At 38.0% G+C, this 25,192-nt stretch overlaps 1 protein-coding gene across 1 annotated transcript in view; it reads left to right on the top strand.

Moving 5' to 3' along the window:
• Positions 1–25,192, top strand: part of SPAG17 (sperm associated antigen 17) — a 232,641-nt gene that overhangs the window by 169,549 nt on the left and 37,900 nt on the right. Inside the window, exons 30-38 of the mRNA XM_025390599.1 lie at positions 2,453–2,597; positions 6,542–6,696; positions 9,117–9,305; positions 17,933–18,078; positions 18,176–18,306; positions 20,111–20,235; positions 21,990–22,172; positions 23,109–23,222; positions 23,736–23,781. Coding sequence (XP_025246384.1) covers positions 2,453–2,597; positions 6,542–6,696; positions 9,117–9,305; positions 17,933–18,078; positions 18,176–18,306; positions 20,111–20,235; positions 21,990–22,172; positions 23,109–23,222; positions 23,736–23,781 — 1,234 coding nt within the window. The remainder of the gene's footprint in view (positions 1–2,452; positions 2,598–6,541; positions 6,697–9,116; positions 9,306–17,932; positions 18,079–18,175; positions 18,307–20,110; positions 20,236–21,989; positions 22,173–23,108; positions 23,223–23,735; positions 23,782–25,192) is intronic.

Genomic DNA, 25,192 nt, shown 5'->3' with positions numbered 1-25,192 from the left:
TAACATCTTATATGGAGATTTGCAGCACCCTCTGAATCTAAACACAATGAACAGTTTCCTAAGTGCCTTAACTCTGGTGTCTGAACTTCCTACCCTTGTTTAAAACCATGTGCTGCTGTAAAAAGCAAAATGCCTGCATGCTATTGAGATGGATTACATTATCTAACCAAATATCTTTTCCTCTTCAGCCTACTTCTGAAATAATTTTATAATCTCTGACTTTGTTTGCTAGTTGCCTTTTTTTGTAAGACTCAAAGTACATATGATCTCAGAAAGGATTTTTGTTTGTTTGTTTGTTTCCTGGGGTTTTTTCTTGTTTGTTTTAGTTCCTTCAAATAACTCACTTTAATTTGGCCCCTGAGTTAGATTATTTGGCTTAATATGCAAGTTTGATTAACATTTCTTTGTTAACTTTTAATTTCCCTCATTCATCTCCATCACCATTTTGGAAGCATGAACCAACATCCAAGAACCTGGATTCAAGCATGAATTAAACACCAAATGCACAACAGAATAAGAGCAATAATGGTGATATTTACTGAGCACTCACTGTGTACTAGGCCCTGTTCTCTGCATTTTCCATATACTAACTCAATCAATTCTCACAACAAACTACTATTGTTTCCATTTTATAGATGAGGCAACTAAGCTACAGAGAGGTTAAATAATTTGCCCAAGATCACACAGCAAATGGTAGAGCCAGAATGTAGACCCCAACACTGTGTCCCAGATCTCAAGAAACTGGCATGATCATATGAAACAAAATTGAAAATGGGTGTGTATTTTCACAACCCCTGACATGAAGTATTACATTCTAAAGGAGTGAGCACTGCCCTTGGGGTGAGGCAGACCTGTATTTCAAGCCCTAGCCATAGTCCTTACTAGATGGATAAATTTTGGCAAGTTTCTCATCTGGTTTCTTATTCATAAACTGGAGATAATAGTCATTACCTCTTCAGAAGATTAGTACCAGACCTGGCGCTATCAGGCATTCAGAAATATCCTTGTAACTGTGTTATTGCCACCACTAAGAATGATTATCCTATCCTATGGTGACCAGAAAATGTCACTGTTTATGTGGCATTATGAAATGTTTGAATAATTCTAAATCATAATATGTAACTATCTCTACTAGATTAAAAACTGATATCAATAATTACAAACATCATGGCCAAGTGTGACACACTTTACCAGCATCGTCTCATTTAACCCACATAAGATTTCCAAGAAGATACTAGTGTTGGCTCCATTTTGCGGATGAGTAAACCAGACAACAAACAGGTTAAGCAACATCCCTAAGTCTACCCAGCCATTTGTGGAGTCAGGATTCAAACTCAGGCAGCTTAATCCCAGAGCTCATGCTCTCAACCATCACATTACACAGCAGTATTTCTCAGTATATGCTCCTGGCTGAAAGTGCCAATGATAAGAACCTAAAATAATGATCAGCATTCATTTCTCTCTTAGTGATTGCCGCCTACCATTAAGAGCTAAGAAGGTGATAATCACCTGCTCCCAATAGCCATAGACTCTGGAGTCAGAAAATAACTAGCAAACTCACTCTCACATCCATCCAGACCTCAGTGAAACATTAAGTTCCTTAGAGTTAGAACAGTATAAGTTTAGAAAATGCCCAATGATTGCAATATGCATTATGCAATTTACAGTACTGCAGTTGCAGGTTGAGCTTTCCAGAAGCAAACGCTGAGGTGAAGTCCGGAGTGCAAGATTTTAATAGAGACATGTATGTGAAAGGAGGAGGGAGAAAGCAGTAATGGGCAGAAGTAAAAGCTGAACTGTGAAGCAAACACAACAGAGCCATGGTCAACCCAGTGCAGAGCTCAGGAGCAGCAACACACGCACACCACTTCTCATACCCCTCAAGCTCACAGGCATGCACAGGCACTGAGCAGCAGACACATGTGCAGGTCAACTTGACACAGAGAGGCTACAACCTCTGTCCCCCACCAATCTTCAAGTACTGCTCTGATGACGTTAGCACGACACTTGCAGGCCATCTTGCAGTTCACCCCATCTGGGGAAGTTCTGCAGAGCAGGGGTTTCACAGCGCACAAGGCAGCCACAATATGCCACATTTATCATTATTCCATAGTTTCCAAGGAAACAGGGCCTGTGGGCATTTTCCCAGACAGACCTGGGTTAACCCAGTCCAAATGTTAAGTGTTTCCTCAAATATGCCCTGATACTTACTTGTTGCATGACTTTCAGCAAGCTTCTCAACTTCTTTAAGCCTAAATTTCCTCATCTATAAAATGAGGGTACCTGCCAAGATTGTTGTGAAGGTTAGATCAGGTAGATGAGATAAAACTTTTGCTTATAAAGAAATAACTAGGACTTTGATGGTGCCATCTTTGTATTCAATGGATAAAAATAAGTACACTTGGGATTAACCATGTGGCCAAATGATTATGTGCTGCCTTTTCACGTTCAGGTTATGACAACTCGAGAAGACAAAGTTGTCATAGTTGAAAGGAAAGATGGGACTCGGATAGTGGATCATGCTGATGGTACCAGGATCACAACCTTTTATCAAGTTTATGAAGATCAAATTATTCTGCCAGATGATCAAGAAACAAGTACGTTTTATTTAGCGTAAGTTAGATAGAATCCTCACTGACTGCTGAACATACACATAAGAAAAATAATTTTTTGGTAAAGTTAGTCAACTAAAGAAAACCCATGCAGTCCAAAGCAGGGTCTATAAGGATTTAGTATTATTACTGTCATCATTACTGATTTTGCTGTTTGCTTTTTAAAATTTAATTTTATTCTTTCAATTGACAAATATTGTGTGTAGATATATAAAATAAATAATATGATGTGTTGAAATATGTATACATTGCAAAATGACTCAATCAAACTAATTAACATATTCATTACCCTCAGATACTTATTTTTAGTTGTGAGAAAACTTAAAATCTACTTTTTTAGAAATATTTTTTGACCAGCAGCACCCAGCAGCCAAAAGTTTCTCCAAAACACCTCACTGTGTGTGTGTGTGTGTGTGTGTGTGTGTGTGTGTGTGTGTTTTATTTATGTATTCATTTATTTAAAACTTTTGAGTTAAGGGGTACATGTGCAGGTTTGTAATATAGGTAAATTCATGTAACGGGGTTTGCTGTACAGATTATTTTGTCACCCAGGTATTAAACCTAGTACCCATTAATTATTTTTTCTGATCCTCTCCCTCCTCCTACCTTCCAGTAGGCCCTAGTATCTGTTGTACCCCTCTATATGTCCATGTGTTTTCATCATTTAGCTCCCACTTATAAGTAAGATGAAGCAGTATTTGGTTTTCTCTTCCTGTGTTAGTTTGCTAAGGGTAATGGCCTCCAGCTCCAAGCATTTTCCAGCAAAGGATGTGATCGTGTTCGTTTTTATGGCTGCATAGTATTCCATGGTGTATATGTATGCCATTTTCTTACTCCACTCTACCATTGATGGGCATTTAGGTTGATTCCATATCTTTGCTATTGTGAATGGTGCTACAGTGAACATACGTGTGTATATGTTTCTACGGTTAAATGATTTATGTTCCTTTAGGTATATACCCAGTAATGGGATTACTGGGTTGAATAGTACTTCTGTATTCAGGTCTTTGAAGAATCACCACACTGTCTTCCACAGTGTCTGAACTAATTTAAATTTCCACCAGCAGTGTATAAGCATTCCTTTTTTTGCTGCAACTTGGCCAGCATCTGTTACTTTTTGGCCTTTTAATAATTGCCATTCTGACTGATGTGACAGTGTATCTCATTGTGGTTTTGATTTGCATTTCTCTAATGTTCAGTGATGTTGAGCTTTTCTTCATATGATTTTTAGCCACCTTTATGTCTTCTTTTGAAAACTGTTCGTGTCTTTTGCCCACTTTTGAATGGGGTTGTTTGGTTTTTTGCTTGTTAATTTGTTTAAGTTCCTTATGGATGCTGGATGTTAAACCTTTGTCAGATACATAGTTTGTATATATTTTCTCCCATTCTCTAGGTTGTCAGTTTAGTCTGTTGATAGTTTCTTTTGCTGTGCAGAAGTTCTTTGTTTTAATTAGATCTCACTTGTCAATTTTTGCTTTTGTTGCAATTGCTTTTGGTATCTTTCTCATGAAATATTTGCCTGTTCGTATGTCTAGAATGGTATTGCCTAGGTTGTCTTTCAGAGTTTTTATAATTTGGGGTTTTACATTTTATTCTTTAATTCATCTTTAGGTAATTATTCTATATGATGTAAGGAAGGGGTGCAGTTTCAATCTTCTGCATATGGCCAGTCATTTATTTCAGTACCATTTATTGAATAGGGAGTCCTTTCCTCATTGCTTGTTTTTGTTGATTTGTTTAAGATCAGCTGATTGTAGGTGTGTGGCTTTATTTCTGGGCTCTCTATTCTGTTCCGTTGGTCTCTGTGTCCGTTTTGCTGCTTTGGTACCAGTACCATGCCACTTTGGTTACTGTAGTCCTGCAGTATAGTTTGAAGTTGAGTAGCACAGTTGCCTCCAGCTTTGTTCTTTGTACTTATCATTTTTAGTTGTGAGAATACTTAAAATCTACTCTCCTAGAAATTTTCAAAATATGATTAATTTTATTTACTATAGTCACCATGTTATACAGTATATCTCTTTAATTTATTCCTCTTATATAACTGAAATTTTATATCCTTTGACCAACATCTCCCCAACTCCTCACCCCGATGGCTGGTAACTACCACTCTACTCTCTACTTGTATGAGTCCAACTATTTTAGAGTCTACATATAAGTGTGCTGTTTGTCTTTCTGTACCTGGATTGTTTTACTTAAAATAATGTCCTCCAGGTTTATCCATATTGTTGCAAATGACAGATTTCTTTTTTTTTTTAACACTGAATAATATTCTCTTGTCTGTATTTACTACATTTTCTTTATTTATTCACCCATTGATGAACATGTGGACTGATTCCAAATCTTGGTTATTGTGAATAATACTGCAATGAATATGAGGATGCATTAGGACTTTTTATTGTGATCATTATCTCAACAGAGATGGGAGTGATAACAGCTCTAGTTAGCTGATGGAGAGTAATAGTCTTTGATTGGTGGCAACTAAAACCTAATAACCATGATTCATCTGTCCTAGGTGCTAGCTTTAGATGTTTCCTTTGATCCTCAAGGCATCTAATTTGCATAAATAGGTGACCTTAGATAGGTTTTCAGTCAGAGCATGTCTTTTGTCAGAAAGGTGGTATCAGAAAAAAGGAAACTGTAGTTGCTAATTAACAGGAACCTACTCTAAGACTCAAAGTCTTCCACTCTTCCAAACCTGAATTTAAGAAATATTTTTAATGAGAAGTTATTCCCTGAGTTCCCTTTCCTTAATGCCAGTGTTTTTTATTGGATATATTTAAGATGCACAACATGATATTTTGATATCTATATACATAGTGGAATAAGTCAAGCAAATTAATATATCTCTTACCTTATATAGCTGTTTTCTTGTGTGTGTGTGTGTGTGTGTGTGTGTGTGTGTGTTATGAGCACCTAAAATCTACACTTTTGGAAAATTGTAATTATACAATACAATGTTATTGACTATAGTTTTTGTGCTATACATTACATTCTTATACTTATTCATCTTACATAATTGTAACTTTATATGCTTTGACCTACATCTCCCCACCCCACCCACATATCATATTATGATGCAATAACTTTATTTCTGCTTATAGAGAGAGGGACACTCATACACATTTGCATAAGGAAACAAGTACAGAGGAGCGACTTGCAGCATTGAGTATAATATTGAAATTTTGGGAAAATGTAAATGTCCATCAATGGCAGAATAGAAAAATAAAATATGGTACATTCCTGCAAAATAATACTATAAGACTGTTAAAGGGAGTCATACACACACAAATAAATATATCTATGCACACATATATGTATAGATAGATACAGATAAAGATGGTTAGGGGTCTTGAAACTGTGTTAAATGAAAAAAGCAGGAGTAGAATGATAGTACAGTAATTACATAAATACATGGAGTAACATATAGCTTATATACATTTAAAGCACACACATATGTATTGTTCATGATGTATGTGTACATAAAAGTGTAAAAATGAATTTCAAGATAGAAATAAGCCCAGATATAAGGATAAACTTCAATTTTATCTGTGATTTTTCTTTTACATATGTATTAAAAAGTATAAATTTTAATTGATGAATATCTGAGTGCTTAAATTTTATTTTATGCTTTTCAATTTTTCAAGTTGAAAAATCAGATGTTCTCAGCTCCTACAAATAAATAGTGAAATTAAGATAGCATACTAAATTAAGTAAGAAGATTTTTTCCAGAGGAATTATTCTGAATTGACAAGAACAGCAGGCCTCACTCCAACCCTGTGGAGTTCTCAGTACTTGCTCTAGACTTTACAATTGTGTTTTTCCCATGGGGAATCCAGACAGCCAGGAAACAGCAGCAGAATCAATAGGCTGAGGTCTGTTTTGCAATGTCTACACTCTATCAGATCTGCTTACCTTGCATTTGCTTGTAGCCGAAGGTCCTCGGACTGTCACCAGGCAGGTGAAGTGTATGCGGGTAGAAAGCTCACGCTATGCCGCTGTTATCACCAACTGTGAGGACAGTAGCTGCTGTGCCACCTTTGGAGATGGAACAACTATTATTGCAAAGCCACAGGGAACATACCAGGTAGGTCTAGAAGGAAAATGAGAAGTACCAAAGATGAGTGTCTATTTAGCTGAGAAAACCCACTTCTAAAATGCCTGCAATGTACATTGCTGTTGCTTTCTTTTCTCTTAGAATACTAACATCTTAGAATATACTTCTCAAACTCATTTATTCATCCCTTTTTACATCCCATGCCAGAAAAACATTGCCCTGCTTGTTTTGCAAAACTTTGGTAGTTTTGGACCAAGGTTATAAACCAAAATGTGTTTGTTGAGGATTTCTTATGTGCTAGGCACTGTGGGTGTTAGAAACCCTTAGATGATTTGGCTTGTGCCTAACAGACCAGCTTCACCTCCTGCCACCTCGACCCTCATTCTCACTCTCCATCTTTCCCACCTCCAGTCAGTCCTCCCTACTCTACTCGAAGTCCTAGCAGGACAGGAGGAGCACATGGTGTGTGTGGTCCCGGGAGGGCAGTTCTCCTAACTGAAGCAAAGCTCTGTCCTTGGAAGGTCAAGGAGGAGCAGTTAGCACCTTTCCCTACCTTTCTGCATTTCCCCTTTAAACACAACCATCCAGTGTCAGCCTGCACTTCCTTTAGCCTTAAAAGGACTTGCCTTCAGCTTTTCACTTGCTGGAGAAAGGACACTACAGCAAAAACATTGCAAACAATGTCACTAGATACTGAGAGCTAAAAGCTAGAAGATGATGGACAAAGATCTCACTGATAAATATTTGTTACTGTGAAAGTTGCTGAAGTCAGTTTGTCCCTCTCATCTCTTCTGACAATGTTATCCTTCCCCCTCTTTATCCAGTGTAGATTATTATGGGGCAAGGAAGGTGCTGGAAGTGAGAGATGAAAGAAAACATAGATATAAATTTTCATGTTTTTGATTAGGCAATAGTTTCTTAGATATGATACCAAACATACAAGTGTTACCAAAATAAAAAAAAAAAGTTTGTGATTCAAAGAACACCACCAAGAACGTGAAAAGATAAACTACAGAATAGAAGATGTTATTTGAAAATCATATAACTGATAATGGTCTTGGGTACAGAGTACCCTACAACTTAGAACTCTCACAACTCAAGAATAAAAAGACAATAACCAACCTCAAAATGAGCAAAGGATTTGAATTTCCCCAAAGAAGATACACAAATGGCAAATAAGCCAAGGAAAGGTGCTCAACATCACTAGTTGTGAGGGAGCTACAGCTCAAACTGCAATGAGATTGCACTTCACACCCACTAGAAAACTGTAATTAAAAAGACAGATAATGGCAAGTGATAGCAAGGGTATGGAGAAATTAGAACCCTTGTAAATTGCTGATGGTGTAAGTCACTTTGGAAAGTGGTAAGTCACTTGGAAAATGGTATAGTCACTTTGGAAAACAGCTTGACACTTCCTCAAAAGGTAAACTTAGTTGTCATGTGACCCAGAAATTCCACTCCTATCCAAGAGAAACCATACATCTGCACAAAAACTTGTAAACAATATTTACAGCAACGTTTTTAGTAATAGCAAAACTGAAAACAACCCAAATGCATGCCAACTCATAAGTGAATAAAGAAAATGTGATATAGCCATACAATGGAATATTACTTATCCATAAAATGGAATAAAGTACTGTGTACTACAACATGAGTGAACCTTGAAAACATTACGCTAACTGAAAGAAGCCAGACACAAAAGGCCACAGAGTACATGCTTCCATTTAAATGAAGTATCTAGAATAGGTTCATCCATAGACAGAAGATTAGTGGTTGCCAGGGCCTAAGGCCTAGTGATCCAGAATGATTTCTAACACGATCAGGTTCCTTTGGGGGATGATAAAAGTGTTGTGGAATTAGTGATAATGGCTTCACACACTTTTGAATATACTAAAAACCACTGAATTATACACTTTAAAAGGGTAAATCTATGATATGTAAATTCTGTTTCAGAAAAAGATCTGTTTGAAGCAGAATTCATTACATGAAGTCTATTACTTAAGGACTGTGTCAGCCACCAGAGGAGAGAGGAGAGATGAGTTTCTAAGAGCACTTATCCCACATTTTTTGACCCTTTCAGAGATGCTTCTTGTCCAAGATCACAAACCACTCCAAACATTTAGAATGGAATGAATAGGGCCAAACATGTATTTAACCTCAGCTTATTAAATATTGGAAATAAGGGGGCATAGGACAATTACTTAGAAGAGATATTAAAGTGAGCAGATAAGATGTGAGGATACAGGAGAAATGATATCATAACTATTCAGTTTGCCTCCTTATCAAGTAGCCCTTCCCAAACCTCATGTCCTCCCTTGGATAATGTTTTCTTCCTGCAAACAGTTTGTGACTAGGATCTATGGATATTCTTTTTCCTAAAGTGGTTTTCCAAGTCCCACATATTAAGCTAGAAAATTTTAATAATTTGTGTCCTTCCGTTACCCTTTCAGGTGTTACCTCCAAACACAGGCTCTCTTTATATTGACAAGGATTGTTCAGCTATGTACTGCCATGAATCAAGCAGTAATATATACTATCCTTTTCAAAAGTGTGAACAGCCGAGAGCTGGCAGGTACATCATGAGACATACTTCAGAGGTTATCTGTGAGGTTCTGGATCCTGAGGGAAACACTTTTCAGGTAAAGTGCACTTTTCGTGTGGAGAGAGAGCCTGTGGCTTTGCTTTTGAGATATTTCACACTACAAAGCTTCCATGTAGATTTTTACCTTAGTTGCCTTGGGATTAATTATCCACTTACTGCCAATACTTTGGGCAAGCAGTAATGAATGTCAATACTTTTCCTTTGATTCTTAAGTGTACTTTCATGGGGGATGGCAAGCCAAATAATTGGTGGGACAGAAATGTTAAGGCTAAATGAATAATTAGAACAGAAAGGAAGAAACAGTAGCAGACATCTGAAAATAATGCCAACATAAAGAATGTGGCAATGGTCCTTATCCAAGTTGAAGTCAGAGCAAACACAAGACAGCAAGCAAGTTTCTTTGAGTAGTCACAGAGTCCATGGTAAGAAGGATATAGTACGGTTGAAAGTGGGGAAGTGGACCAACATCCAAGCTGAGTGCCAAATCAAGAACACAATCCTGAAGATGGCCGAATAGGAAGAGCTCCAGTCTGCAGCACCCAGCATGATCGACGCAGAAGATGGGTGATTTCTGCATTTCCAACTGAAGTACCTGGTTCATCTCACTGAGACTGGTTGGACAGTGGGTGCAGCCCACACAGGGCGAGATGAAGCAGGGCAGGGCATCGCCTCACCCGGGAAGCACGAGGGGTTGAGAGATTTCCCTTTCCTAGCCAAGGGAAGCCTTGACAGACTGTACCTGTAAAAACGGGACACCTTAGCCCAAATATTATGCTTTTCCAATGGTCTTAGCATCCGGCAGACAAGGAGATTCTCTCCCATGCCTGGCTCAGTGGGTCCCATGGCCCACGGAGCCTTGCTCACTGCTAGCACAGCAGCCTGAGATGGAACTGCGAGGCAGCAGCCTGGCTGGGGAAGGGGCATCCGCCATTGCTGAGGCTTGAGTAAGTAAACAAAGCAACCAGGAAGCTTGAACTGGGCAAAGTCCACCACAGCTCAGCAAGGCCTACTGCCTCTAGACTCCACCTCTATGGGCAGGGCTTAGCTGAACGAAAGGCAGCAGACAACTTCTGCAGACTTAAACATCCCTGTCTGACAGCTCTGAAGAGAGCAGTGGTTCTCCTAACACAGCGTTTGAGCTCTGAGGATGGACAGACTGCCTCCTCAAGTGGGTCCCTAACCCTGTGTAGCCTAACTAGGAGACACCTCCCAACAGGACTGACAGACTCCTTATATAGGCAGGTGCCTCTCTGGGATGAAGCTTCCAGAGGAAGGATCAGGCAGCAATGTTTGTGTTCTGCAGCCTCCACTGGTGATACCCAGGCAAACAAGGTCTGGAGTGGACCTCCAGCAAACTCCAGCAGACCTGCAGCTGAGGGACCTGACTGTTAGAAGGAAAACTAACAAACAGAAAGGAATAGCATCAGCATCAACAAAAAGGACATCCACACCAAAACCCCATCTGTAGCTCACCAACATCAAAGACCAAAGGTAGATAAAACCACAAAGATGGGGAGAAAACAGAGCAGAAAAGCTGAAAATTCTAAAAATCAGAGTACTTCTTCTCCTCCAAAGGATCACAGCTCCTTGCCAGCAACAGAACAAAGCTGGATGGAGGATGACTTTGCTGAGTTGACAGAAGTAGACTTCAGAAGGTCAGTAATAACAAACTTCTCTGAGCTAAAGGAACATGTTTGAACCCATCGCAAGGTACCTGAATACCTTAAAAAAGGTTAGACGAGTGGCTAACTAGAATAAACGGTGGAGAGAAGACATTAAATGACCTCCTGGAGCTGAAAACTATGGCATGAGAACTTCGTGACACATGCACAAGCTTCAATAGCTGATTTGATCAAGTGGAAGAAAGGGTATAAGTGATTGAAAATCAAATTAATGAAATAAAGCAAGAAAAGAAGTTTAGAGAAAAAAGAGTAAAAAGAAGCAAAGCCTCCACAAAATATGGGACTATGTGAAAAAGATGAAATCTATGTTTGATTGGTGTACCTGGAAGTGATGGGGAGAATGGAACCAAGTTGGAAAACACTCTTCAGGATATTATCCAGGGGAACTTCCCCAACCTAGCAAGGCAGGCCAACATTCAAATTCAGGAAATACAGAGAACACCACAAAGATACTCCTTGAGAAGAGCATCCCCAAGACACGTAAGTGTCAAATTCACCAAGGTTGAAATAAAGGAAAAAATGTTAATGGCAGTCAGAGAGAAAGGTCGAGTTGCCCACAAAGGGAAGCCTATCAGAATAACAGCAGATCTCTTGGCAGAAAGCCTGCAAGCCAGAAGAGAATGGGGCCCAATTTTCAACATTCTGAAAGAAAAGAATTTTCAATCCAGAATTTCATATCCAGCCAAACTAAGCTTCATAAGTGAAGGAGAAATAAAATCCTTTACAAACAAGGAAATGCTGAGAGATTTTGTCACCACCAGGCCTGCCTTACAAGAGCTCCTAAAGGAAGCACTAAACATGGAAAGACACAACCAGTACCAACCACTGCAAAAATATGCCAAATTGTAAAGACCATCGATGCTATGAAGCAACTGCATCAATTAATGGGCAAAATAACCAGCTAACATCATAATGACAGGATCAAATTCAGACATAACAATATTAACCTTAAATGTAAATGGGCTAAATGCCCCAATAGACTGGCAAATTGGATAAAGAGTCAAGACCCATCAGTGTGCTGTATTCAGGAGACGCACCTCACGTGCAAAGACACACATAGGCTCAAAATAAAGGGATGGAGGAAGATCTACCAAGCAAATGGAAAGCAAAAAAAAAAAAAAAGCTGGGGCTGCAATCCTAGTCTCTGATAAAACAGACTTTAAACCAACAAAGATCAAAAGAGACAAAGAAGGCCATTATATAATTGTGAAGGGATCAATTCAACAAGAAGAACTAACTATTCTAAATATATATGCACCCAATACAGGAGCACCCAGATTCATAAAGCAAGTCTTTAGAGATCTACAAAGAGACTTAGACTCCCACACAGTAACAACGGGGGACTTTAACACCCCACTGTCAATATTAGACAGATCAATGAGACAGAAGGTTAACAAGGATATCCAGGACTTGAACTCAGCTCTGCACCAAGCAGAACTAATAGACATCTACAGAACTCTCTGCCCCAAATCAACAGAATATACATTCTTCTCAGCATCACATCACACTTATTCTAAAATTGACCACGTACTTGGAAGTAAAGCACTCCTCAGCAAATGTAAAAGAACAGAAATCACAACAAACTGTCTCTCAGACCACAGTGCAATCAAATTAGAACTCAGGATTAAGAAACTCCTCAAAACCACACAACTACATGTAAACTGAACAACTTGTTCCTGAATGACTACTGGGTAAATAACGAAATTAAGACAGAAATAAAGATGTTCTTTGAAACCAATGAGAACAAAGATACAATGTACCAGAATCTCTAGGACACATTTAAATCAGTGTGTAGAGGGAAATTTGTAGCACTAAATGCTCATAAGAGAGAGCAGGAAAGATCTAAAATCAGCACCTTAACATCATAATTAAAAGAACTGGAGAAGCAAGAGCAAACAAATTCAAAAGGTAGCAGAAGACAAGAAATAACTAAGATCAGAGCAGAACTGGAGTTGATAGAGACACAAAAAACCCTTAAAAAAATCAATGAATCCAGGAGCTGGTTTTCTGAAAAGATCAACAAAATTGATAGACCACTAGCAAGACTAATAAAGAAGAGAGAAGAATCAAATAGATGCAATAAAAAATGATAAAGAGGATATCACCACCGACCCCACAGAAATACAAACTACCATCAGAGAATACGATGAACACCTCTATGCAAATAAACTAGAAAACCTAGAAGAAATGGATAAATTCCTGGACACATACACCCTCCCAAGACTAAACCAGGAAGAAGCTGAATCTCTAAATAGACCAATAGCAGGCTCTGAAATTGAGGCAATAATTAATAGCCTACCAGCCAGAAAACGTCCAGGACCAGATGAATTCACAGCCGAATTCTACCACAGGTACAAAGAGGAGCTGGTACCATTCCTTCTGAAACTATTCCGATCAATAGAAAAAGAGGGAATCCTCCCTAACTCATTTTATGAGGCCAACATTATCCTGATACCAAAGCCTGGCAGAGACACAACAAAAAAAGGGAATTTTAGACCACTATCTCTGATGAACATCGATGCAAAAATGCTCAATAAAATACTGGCAAACCGAATCCAATTGCACATCAAAACTTTATCCACCATGTTCAGGTCGGCTTCATCCCTGGGATGCAAGGCTGGTTCAACATATGCAAATCGTTAAACACAATCCATCGCATAAACAGAACCAACAACAAAAACCACATGATTATCTCAATAGATGCAGAAAAGGCCTTCAACTAAATTCAACAGCCCTTCATGCTAAAAACTCTCAATAAACTAGGTATTGATGGAACGTATCTCAAAATAATAAGAGCTATTTATGACAAACTCACAGTCAATATCATACTGAATGAGTAAAAACTGTAAGTGTTCCCTTTGAAAACTGGCACAAGACAAGGATGCCCTCTGTCACCACTCCTATTCAACATAGTGTTGGAAGTTCTGACCAGAGCAATCAGGCAAGAGAAAGAAATAAAGGGTATTCAATTAGGGAAAGAGGAAGTCAAATTGTCCCTGTTTGCAGATGACATGATTGTATATTTAGAAAACCCCATCGTCTCAGCCCAAAATCTCCTTAAGGTGATAAGCAACTTCAGCAAAGTCTCAGGATACAAAATCAATATGCAAAAATCACAAGCATTCCTATACACCAATAACAGACAGAGAGCCAAACGTGAGTGAACTCCCATTCACAATTGCTACAAAAAGAATAAAATACCTAGGAATCCAACTTACAAGGGATGTGAAGGACTTCTTCACGGAGAACTACAAACCACTGCTCAACAAAATAAAAGAGGACACAAACAAATGGAAGAACATTCCTTGCTCATGGATAGGAAGAATCAATATCATGAAAATGGGCAAGCTGCCCAAAGAAATTTATAGATTCAGTGCCATCCCCATCAAACTATCAATGACTTTCTTTACAGAATTGGAAAAAACTACTTTAAAGTTCATATGGAACAAAAAAAGAGCCCACATTGCCAAGACAATCCTAAGCAAAAAGAACAAAGCTGGAGGCATCATGCTGCCTAACTTCAAACTATACTACAAGGCTACAGTCACCAAAACAGCATGGTACTGGTACCAAAACAGAGATATAGATCAATGGAACAGAACGGAGGCCTCAGAAGTAACACCACACATCTATAATCATCTGATCTTTGACAAACCTGACCAAAACAAGAAATGGAGAAAGGATTCCCTATTTAATAAATGGTGCTGGGAAAACTGGCTAGCCATATGTAGAAAGCTGAAACTGGATCCCTTCCTTACATCTTATACAAAAATTAATTCAAGATGGATTATAGACTTAAATGTTAGACCTAAAACCATAAAAACCCTAGAAGAAAACCTAGGCAATACCATTCAGGACATAGGCATGGGCAAGGACTTCATGACTAAAACACCAAAAGCAATGGCAACAAAAGCCAAAATAGACAAGTGGGATCTAATTAAACTAAAGAGCTTCTGCACAGCAAAAGAAACTACCATCAGAGTGAACAGGCAACCTACAGAATGGGAGAAAATTTTTGCAATCTACCCATCTGACAAAGGGCTAATATCCATAATCTACAAGGAACTTAAACAAATTTACAAGAAAAAGATAACCCCATCAAAAAGTGGGCAAAGGATATGAACAGACACTTCTCAAAAGAAGACATATATGCAGCCAATAGACACATGAAAAAATGCTCATCATCACTGGTCATCAGAGAAATGCAAATCAAAACCACAGTGAGATACAATCTCATGCCAGTTAGAATGGCAATCATTAAAAAGTCAGGAAACAACAGATGCTGGAGAGGATGTGGAAAAATTGGAACACTTTTACACTGTTGGTGGGAGTGTAAATTAGTTCAACCACTGTGGAAGATAGTGTGGCAATCCCTAAAGGATCTAGAACTAGAAATACCATTTGACCCAGCCATACCAGTACTAGGTATATACCCAAAGGATTATAAATCATGCTACTATAAAGACACATGCACACATATGTTTACTGCTGCACTATTCACAATAGCAAAGCCTTGGAACTAACCCAAATGTCCATCAAGGATAGACTGGATTAAGAAAATGTGGCACATATACACTGTGGAATACTATGCAGCCATAAAAAAGGATGAGTTCATGTCCTTTGTAGGGACATGGATGAAACTGGAAACCATCATTCTCAGCAAACTGTCACAAGGACAGAAAACCAAACACCACATGTTCTCACTCATAGGTGGGAATTGAACAATGAGAACACTTGGACACAGGGCAGGCAACATCACACCCCAGGGCCTGTCAGGGGGTGGGGGCCTGGGGGATGGAGAGCATTAGGAGAAATACCTAATGTAAATGACGAGTTGATGGGTGCAGTAAACCAACATGGCACATGTATACCTATGTATCAAACTGCACATTGTGCACATGTACCCTCGAACTTAAAGTATAATAATAATAAAAAAGAAAATAATCCTATTCATAATAGCCACCAAAAAATAAAATGCCTAAGAATACAGCTAACCAGGGAGGTGGAAGGTCTCTACACTGAGAATTACAAAACATTGATAAGAGATATCAGAGATGACACAACCAAATGGGAAAACATTCCATGATCATGGATAGGAAAAATCAATATTATTAAAATGGCCATACTGCCCGAAGCGATTTACAGATTCAAGGCTATTCCTATCAACGTAGCAATGACATTCTTCACAGAATTAGAAAAAGCTGTTCTAAAATTCACATGGAACCAAAAAAAGGAGCCCAAATAGCCAAAGCAATCCTAAGCAAAAGGAACAAAGATTGAGGCATCACATTATCCAACTTCAGCTATACTACAGGGCTACAATAACCAAAATAGCATGATACCAGTACTAAAACAGACACATAGACCAATGGAACTGAATAGAGAGCCCAGAAATAAAGTTGCATACCTACAATCATCTTCAACAAAACCAACAAAAGCAAGCAATAAGGAAAGGACTCCCTAGTCAATAAATGGTACTGGGATAAATGGCTGGCTATATGCAGAAGGTTGAAACTAGACTCCTTCCATATACAGTAATTGTCTCAAGACTTACATGTAAAACCTAAACTACAAAAACCCTTGAAGAAAACCCAGAAAATACCCTTCTGATCACAGACCCTGGCAAATATTTCATGTCAAAGACACCAAAAGCAATTGCAACAAAAGCAAAAATTGACAAATGGGACCTAATTAAACTAAAAAGCTTCTGTACAGCAAAAGAAATTATCAACAGACTAAACAGACAACCTACAGAATGTGAGAAAATGTTTGCTTCTTTGTCTTTCAACACCACGACTATCCCCTCACCTCTAGGTCAGGAACTGGCAGACAATGGCCACTTGTTTATCTATAGCCCGTGAACTAAAAATGGTTTCATATATGCTTAAATGGTTTTTGAAAAAACAAAAGAAGACACAGCAAAATTATAGGAAATACAAATTTCAATGTCGTTTTATAAAGTGTTATTGGAACACAGTCATGCTCATTTGTTTACATAGTGTCTATCTATGGCTGCTTTACGTAATAATGGCAGAGTTGAGTAGTTGCAACAGAGAATGTATGGCCTGCAAATTCAAACTCTAAAATATTTACTGTCGTGCCTGTGACAAAAAAGATTTGCCAACTATTGCTCTAGGCATTTATCTTTTTTTTTTTTAAATTTCTAATTCAACAGTGAAATTTTGTCTATCAACTAATAGGTATGAAGTTATTTTTTAAATTTGGAGTTATACAACAGAATTCCTAACGTTGTTTTGATATGTAGATAAGCCCTGATCCAGCTTATTTTTTCTTTGCTAAGTAACTGAAACTCTTCACAGCATGAGTTGAAACTGACAAATTTCAATTTATGACAAATTGAAGTAGAAATTTAAAGCTCAAAACCCTCTAGGCCAAGCATTTTTCTGGGCATTGATACTCCTCTTGGGCATCCGCCTCAGTGGTCTTGCAGCATGAATCACACCCCTTTCTGGAGAGACTCAAGGCATATTTAGACAGTAATAAAGGACTAGAACATTTTTTCTCATATTCATACTAAATCTGTTCCCCTAAGTTTTCTACCCATGAGCCGCAATTCTGTGTTTGAAATCCCAGAGTATAAGCCCCTTCCATGCTAAGGTCCTTCCAAATAATTCAAGACAGCTATTGCATGAGTACCCATTCCTCCATGTTTAAATTCCCAATTCCTTGAACCTATCTTCATAGTATGAGGTTTTGAGTATCCTCCCCATCCTATTCACTTCATTCTGAATATGTTTCAGTCTGTGTTCCTGTTTTACGTGTCGTTTATAAGTAGAGTTATCCTGCTAGGTTTTTACTTTTATTAATGCAGTCTCTACTTAGTAAACAATACCTTGCAAATAAACATCTCCAATTTTCTGAATAAACCCACCAAACCATCTGTTTTCTCAAATTGGATCAGTGGAAATATAAGCATTATGACTTTCTTTTCTTTTAGTTGCTTACATACTTTATGCCTTAGGTCATGGCTGATGGTAGCATATCAACTATATTACCTGAAAAAAAATTGGAAGATGATTTAAATGAAAAACCTGAGGGCTATGATAGTCTATCCTCTATGCACCTTGAAAAGAATCATCAGCAAATCTATGGTGAACATGTCCCCAGGTAAAATAATAATACTATAATTTTACTTTTAATTCTAAGCTCAAGGAGCATTTTAACTGAATACTTGAAGTGATTATATTTTTATTTCTTCAAATAGGTTTTTCGTTATGTATGCTGATGGATCAGGAATGGAACTTCTTCGAGACAGTGACATAGAAGAATATCTATCTTTGGCATATAAAGAACCAAATACTGTTGTTCTCCAAGAGCCAGTGCAGGAACAGCCAGGTAGAGGACCCATACTGTGTGGAATGCACTGTGTCTCTTCGCCAATTCTCATTCTCCTTACTATCCAGTATGTCTTCATGTCATCTTACTTTTCCACTTTGCTCACTTTACTGCTCTGCTTTGGAAAGTAGAGCAGAAATAAGTTGCTATGACTTATAGCTTATATAGCTACTTGAATTTAGGTATATATCAAGATGTATCTGAGCACCAATCTGCGTAAGCTGAGTATGTATCCCTCTTCTCCTATCAGCAGATTTGTATCTGTGTTCAGGTATGTACCAAAGTTCTGATTTATGAGTTCATTTCATCTTGGTAAGAAAAAACAAAGAACAGTGAGATATCTCTTGTAAATTCATTTTTTGTCATTTTGAAGATGTTGCTTTGATGAAATTGATGTATGAGTTATAATGCCAACCTGAAATACCTGGTAAGTTATATAAGCTATATTCATTGGGTACTTATGTTGTTTTCCTCAACTTCAGGGAAATTGGTGTGTTGCCAGAGGTTAGAGATACGTATCGCATTAAGTAAGAACCATCCAATATATGTAATATGTGTATCTAAATATAGATATAAGCCTATATATTATCTGCATACAAAACCTATGTGCTGTGCCTAGGTTTATGTGTGTGTGTGTGTGTGTGTGTTTTCATCTTTGTGTTTTGGGATACATTTTGTGTGCATTTATAAATATGCCTGCATTTCTGTGCCCTTAAAACTTTTAGTGTATCAATGCACATGTGCATGACATTAATACACCTTGCTCTTTGTGAATATGGAACATGGGGGACTCTGACTAACCCCCAGTCAGTGTGGTGCATGTATGGAACTGTGAGAGAATAAGAATTCATCTCACATTGGTTTGTTAGTCATTTAATTAGCCTCTACTTGGCAAACCACCATGTACTAAACACTGGCTGGGTGTTAGGAATACAATGGTGAACTGAAACAGGCATGGACCCTGTTTCAATGGAGCTTGTAGGTTACTGGGAGAGATAGCTGTTAATTATAAAGTCACACAACTGTATGATTATAAGTTGGGATAAGGCCTATGAAGGAAAATAACATAGGTCTGAGAGAATCTAACAGAAGAAACTGACATAGTCTAGAAGGCTTCCCTGAAGACACCTGAGCCAAAAGCTAGTGGGTAGGTAGGTAGTGGTTAATTAAGGTAAGAGAGAGAGCTTTCTTGGAAAAGAAAACATAAAAGAGAAAGCATAAAGCATTGGAAAACATGGGTTGGGGGAAAGGCCAAAGTAGCCGAAGCACAGAGGGGAAGAACAGTACAAGTTGAGGTAGGGGCAAAAGAATGTTAAGGGCCATCTTTTACCTCACAAGCAATGTGAAGGCAAAAAAGAGTTTTCATCATGGACTAACATAATCAGTCACCCTGACTGCAAGGGAAGGTTCACTCACAGAGTATATATAGGTGGCAAAGTCAGTTGTTGCTATAGTCTAGAGCAGGATCTTTTTAAGGCACATCAAGTAGGTTTCACAGAGAGAGAAAAAGGTGGACTCAAGTTTATTGGGAGAACTGACAGAACTTGTATGTGGTTGGTGAGGGACAGTGAGGTGTCAATGAATACTTTCAGGTGATCTAAATCCAGTCTATAGGTGTCACAGTGACTGAAAGCTTCATCCTTCTTATTTGTTTGTAAGGTTCCTAAGTATAGTCATTGTGTCTCATTAATCTTTTGTGTCTAAGGCTATTCAAAAAGAACTTGTTGAATTTAGTGAATGCATTTTCATTTTCTCTGAGTACTTTCAATGGGTAATGGTCTTCTGACAACTTTCTTTGAACCAGGCACCCTGACCATCACAGTCCTTCGCCCTTTCCATGAAGCATCACCATGGTTAATAAAAAAGGAAGATACAATTGTCCCTCCTAATCTCCGGTCAAGGTCATGGGAAACATTTCCCTCAGTTGAGGTATATAATTTCTTCTAAAAAGTCATTTTATTAGTGTGTACATCCATCCAAGGGCAGTGGACCAGAGTCTTAGGTCTCCTCCCATATATTCATATATTTTCATTCTTATGTAAATTGTTAATGTGCTCAAGGAGTTTTATATTTGAAGATTCTAACATTTGTAGATGTTAGAGGAATACTCTGAGTATTCCAACATTTTAGAGGAATACTCCTGGCTAGCTAATTTCAGTTTTATTTCTTTTATCCTGTATTGTAGGCTTGCACATCTTCCTATAATATTAAAACATTCTTTCTGAGTAAGCCAGGTTACACCTCTGTCATGGAATTACTGATATTATATCATACAGAAATATTTCCTTCTATCATTTCTTATTTGTTCATTTTAACACACAGTTTTGGGTCTTTTACTCTCCCTTTTTTTCTTCATATATTAAAAATCCCCAAACTGACCGTCTAAGAATAATATGAAGGATTATACGCATATTGCAATGTTAGAAAGTAAACATTGTAATTATGTCAGTTAAGAGAAGCTCCACCTAAATTTTTTTAAGAATAAAATATCTTGGGTAAGAATCAATGAAGTTCTGCACCTTGCATAATTTACCATTTCATTTTATAAGCAATTTATGGCACATGTCCAACATATGGTCAGGTGTTAAATAATTAAATCAGTGAAGCTATTGATAGTATGATCAGAGATTGATAATTGAGATAATGTTTTTGATTGTGATCATTTTTGCTGTCCTACACTAAATCTTGTAATAGCAAACACAGATGATGAACATTTAAGATTACAGTGACTTCCTAGCCCTGTGGTTAAATTTGGTGACTGTAGTCAACATGGTAAGATGAAGGTGACTTGAATTCTGATCCCAATTCTACCCCTTATTAATGTGGGATCTTGGACAAGTCACACTGGGTCTCCATTTCCTTCTCTGAAAATGAGGAGGTCACACCAAATGGCACACTGAGGCTATGTCCAAATTGTGAGTACTACATGACGACAAAGGGTATGCCACGTCTAAGATTATTGAAGAAAGTTTATTCTCATTCTCTGAAACTCTTATGCTCTGACCTTCTACATCTGGTAGGAGTGGCACAGGCCTGCAAAGCCCCTAAGTGGCTGTCACTGTCCAGGCCTTTTGAAATGAAGCACATCCAGCACACTTGAGGACATAGTAGGGCAGCAAAGCACACCATTCCTGAAAATCAATCACAAGTATAACATATAGTGTGAGTTTACTCTCAGGTAGCTTTTTCTGCCCCAGAGATCCTCAGACTCTGGAGGCATGCTTAATCTAGCGTAAGCTCAAAGACGGCCCAGATCTGTGGAATTACTTCTCTTGCAAAGAATCTTTCTAGGTCAAAATGAACACAGAACCTGAAAGTGAAAGACTGCTCAGTGCCAAATGTCTTCGTCTACTTGTGGGTACTAAGAAATAGCCACATCCATTTGTCATAAGCTAGGCTGTTATTACATTGCTTAGCATTCTTCTACATCCTACCCAGGACACCATGCAACAGGATTTTTAAATATCCAGTATCTTGGTAACATAAATAAAGAGGAAAGCATGCCCAGTTCTGTTATTGATTTTCCTTATATTTGCAGAACTTTTTGAGGTTAAGGATTTTCTTCACGCCTGTGTCCCTGAAAGGTTATTATGATATCTACATAATAAATTAACACTTAAAAAATCTGAATGTGAGAACATTCTGATTTCTTTGGTGGTTTTATTGCTTTGTTTTGTTAACAGAAAAAAACTCCAGGACCTCCGTTTGGCACTCAGATTTGGAAAGGCCTTTGCATTGATTCCAAACAGCTAGTGAGTGCCCCACGTGCCATACTCAAGAGCCCCAGTGTGCTACAGATGCGCCAGTTCATTCAGCATGAGATCATAAAGAATGAGGTGAAACTGAGGCTGCAGGTTTCCCTTAAGGTAATGGAATCTAAGTAACCTGACCCAAAAGAATCAGAAACAGAGCAATCGTTGCTCTTGGTTTCCTAAGAAACCTGAAATTACATAATTCTACCAATATTTATCTAGTGCAACACAAGGATGTCAGTCTTTCAGAGTAGAAGGTTGAGAAGTAGAAAATATTTAATGGTTCCCATAAGGTGTAGAAATTATTAAGAAGCCCAAAGACATTGAAAAAGTAAGATTTTTTTGTAAGTGATTTCTATATAGAGCCCTCCATCTTTGTCACTATATAGAAAACTGATATAGTGACCACTGGATAAAGACAGAACCACATATTAATATACTTGTCCATGGAGGAAAAGGCTTTGGAAGTGGTCTAAGAATTTGTAAATATATAGTTAATTGTATGATCATGTCTGTAACATCTCAAGTTTGTTTACTCCCTCAGTACAGGGATTGTATGTGTTTTGTTTATGGTTATATGCCTAGCACCTGGCACAGAGCAGGGTATTATTAGTTATGGAAATGGATCAAATACTTATGAAAAAAATAAAGTACATGTCTCTTGGAAGCAAAGACATGAACTAGGCAAATTCCATTTACAGATAAAATAAAAAAACTATACCTGAAAGGATGCTAGACGTTATCTAACCCAACTCTGTCCATTTTATTGATGAAGACACTTAAGTGCAGAGGTAGAAACAGGGCCTCTCTGAGGCCCCCATGCAGTTCTATCCTGTGGCCCTTAAAGCTGTGCTTTTGCACTTTTCAGGTTTTTCCTGTTGACATATTAAGAAAAAGTCTTTTCAGATTGTTTGACTAGTAAACAGTTCTTGAGCATTGTAAACCTATATATTCTTCATTTTTTGTAATATTTCAAGTTGATGACCATTTTTGTATCTCTCTCTACCTAATTCCTAGTTTTTGTCTGTTTATTTTATTCTGCTGATTTAGGATTACATAAACCATATTCTGAAGAAAGAAGATGAGCTGCAGGAAATGATGGTTAAAGATTCCAGAACTGAGGAGGAGAGAGGCAATGCCGCTGATCTCCTCAAGCTGGTTATGGTGAGAAAATGCCTTGTATACCCGTCGTCTTACTATTATTTCAATATTAAATGTTTCAAGACAAAATACCGTGAAAAAATAGCTGCTTCTGCCACTTTCATGAAGTATTTGCTCTCTCCTCATAATTTTCAGTTTTTGTGGCAATCAATTTCTCTATATATTGCATTTTCCAAATACATTTTAGGCTCTTCCTTCATAAATAATTCTGAAGGCCCTTAAATAAAACTTTTTGTTGTCTTCAAAAGAAATTGGTATTTATTGAAATACTGAATGATGAGTGAAATAGGAAAGAAGAAGAAATAGGAATTTTTACAACTTAAAATCATTTCCATTTTTAGACATTAGTTAATTGGAAGGAATGACCTACAAAAATTAATTTTATATCAGTATTTTTAAACTAATTCATGTTATAGTAATTTTTACAAAAGATCAACTTGAAAGAATGTTTCTAAACAAAGTAAGTCTTGTAAGTAATATAATCATCGCCATTAAGTAATTCTATCTTCATTTCAGTCTTTCCCTAAAATGGAGGAAACTACAAAAAGTCATGTTACTGAAGGTGAGTTGCATTTAATATTCTTCTGCAGTATATTTACAAATTTCAAAGGAATCATCTTAAATACACTTATCAGTCATTCTGTTATCTGCTAACAAGACACCATGTACCTGTCTCCATTCTTGTATTGGCCATGTTGTGTTGTGGTGGTTTAGTTTTGTAAATCATTCTGCATGTATTGTTCTGCCTGAGCTTTGAGATCCTAGAAAACCATAATTTTCTCTCATTCATCTTTAACTTTCATCCATTAAGTGAAAAATGTTGACATTTGACTTTTATGTTAGCCTCAGCTATAATGAAGATATAGGAAGGAAACCGTCAACCAACCAACAGCCCGCCTTCCCACACACAGAACTTTTGAGCAACTACACTGTTATCAACAAAGCCTTGCACTGTTTTACACTGTATGTAGTGCAAGTAGATTACTCTTAGATCTCATTCAAAGAGTATTCATTTGGGGGTATATGTACACAGCCCTAACAAATGTGGCTAGATGGTTTCATAGCTCACAGCAAACAAGCAGTAGAGAATTTGGTGGGATTTTGTTTCGTTGGCCATATGGCAAAAATCATAAACTGGCAGCTATGGGCTTCATTCGTCCCACAGATAGGTTCTGAGTATCCTCCACAATGTGGGCTTGTACAGTTGTTTTTGTTGTTGTTGTTGTTCTTTATCCAGACTTTTTCCTCTTGAAATCTCACATTGTTACATAGTAAGTTTGGCTAAAGATAATTGGCAGCTGCTTCTTTAGAATGAGCATAACGGGAGTCCATCACAACCCCTTATGTCTCCCTGTCCCTATACTCTGTGGTCACTCTTTTACCCTGGACAACTCCTGTAGTTGGGTGGCCAGATTTAGTGAATAAAAATAGAGAAGGCCTAGTTAAATTTTAGATGAATGACAAATAATAATTTTAGTTAGTATAAGTACACTATAGTTTGGATGTTTGACCCCTTTAAATCGCATGCTGAAATTTGATCCCCAGGCCGGGACTGGTGGCTCTTGCCTGTAATCCTAGCACTTTGGGAGGCCAAAGTGGGTGGATCTCTTGAGACTAGGAGTTGGAGTCCAGCCTGGGCAACATGGTGAAACCCCATCTCTACAGAAAATACAAAAAACAAATGAGTCGGCTGTGGTGGTGCATGCCTGCGGTTCCAACTACTCTGGAGGCTGAGGCGGGAGGATATCTTTCGCCTGGTAGGTGGTGATTGCAATGAGCAGCGATCATGCCACTGCACTCCAGCCTGGGCAACAGCGCAAGGCCCTGTCTCCAAACAAAAGAAAAGAAAAGAAATTTGATCCCAAATGTTAGAGAGAGGTGGGGCCTAATGGGAGGCATTTGGGTCGTTGGGGTGGATCCCTCATGAATGGCTTGGTACCTTCTGCCCTCTTGGTGAGGTGAATTCCCACTCT

Source organism: Theropithecus gelada, chromosome 1 (assembly GCF_003255815.1).
Source record: "Theropithecus gelada isolate Dixy chromosome 1, Tgel_1.0, whole genome shotgun sequence".
In the NCBI taxonomy this organism is placed as follows: Eukaryota; Metazoa; Chordata; class Mammalia; order Primates; family Cercopithecidae; genus Theropithecus; species Theropithecus gelada.
The sequence above is the reverse complement of the archived record's forward strand: the minus strand, read 5'-3'. Positions and strand labels throughout refer to the sequence as shown.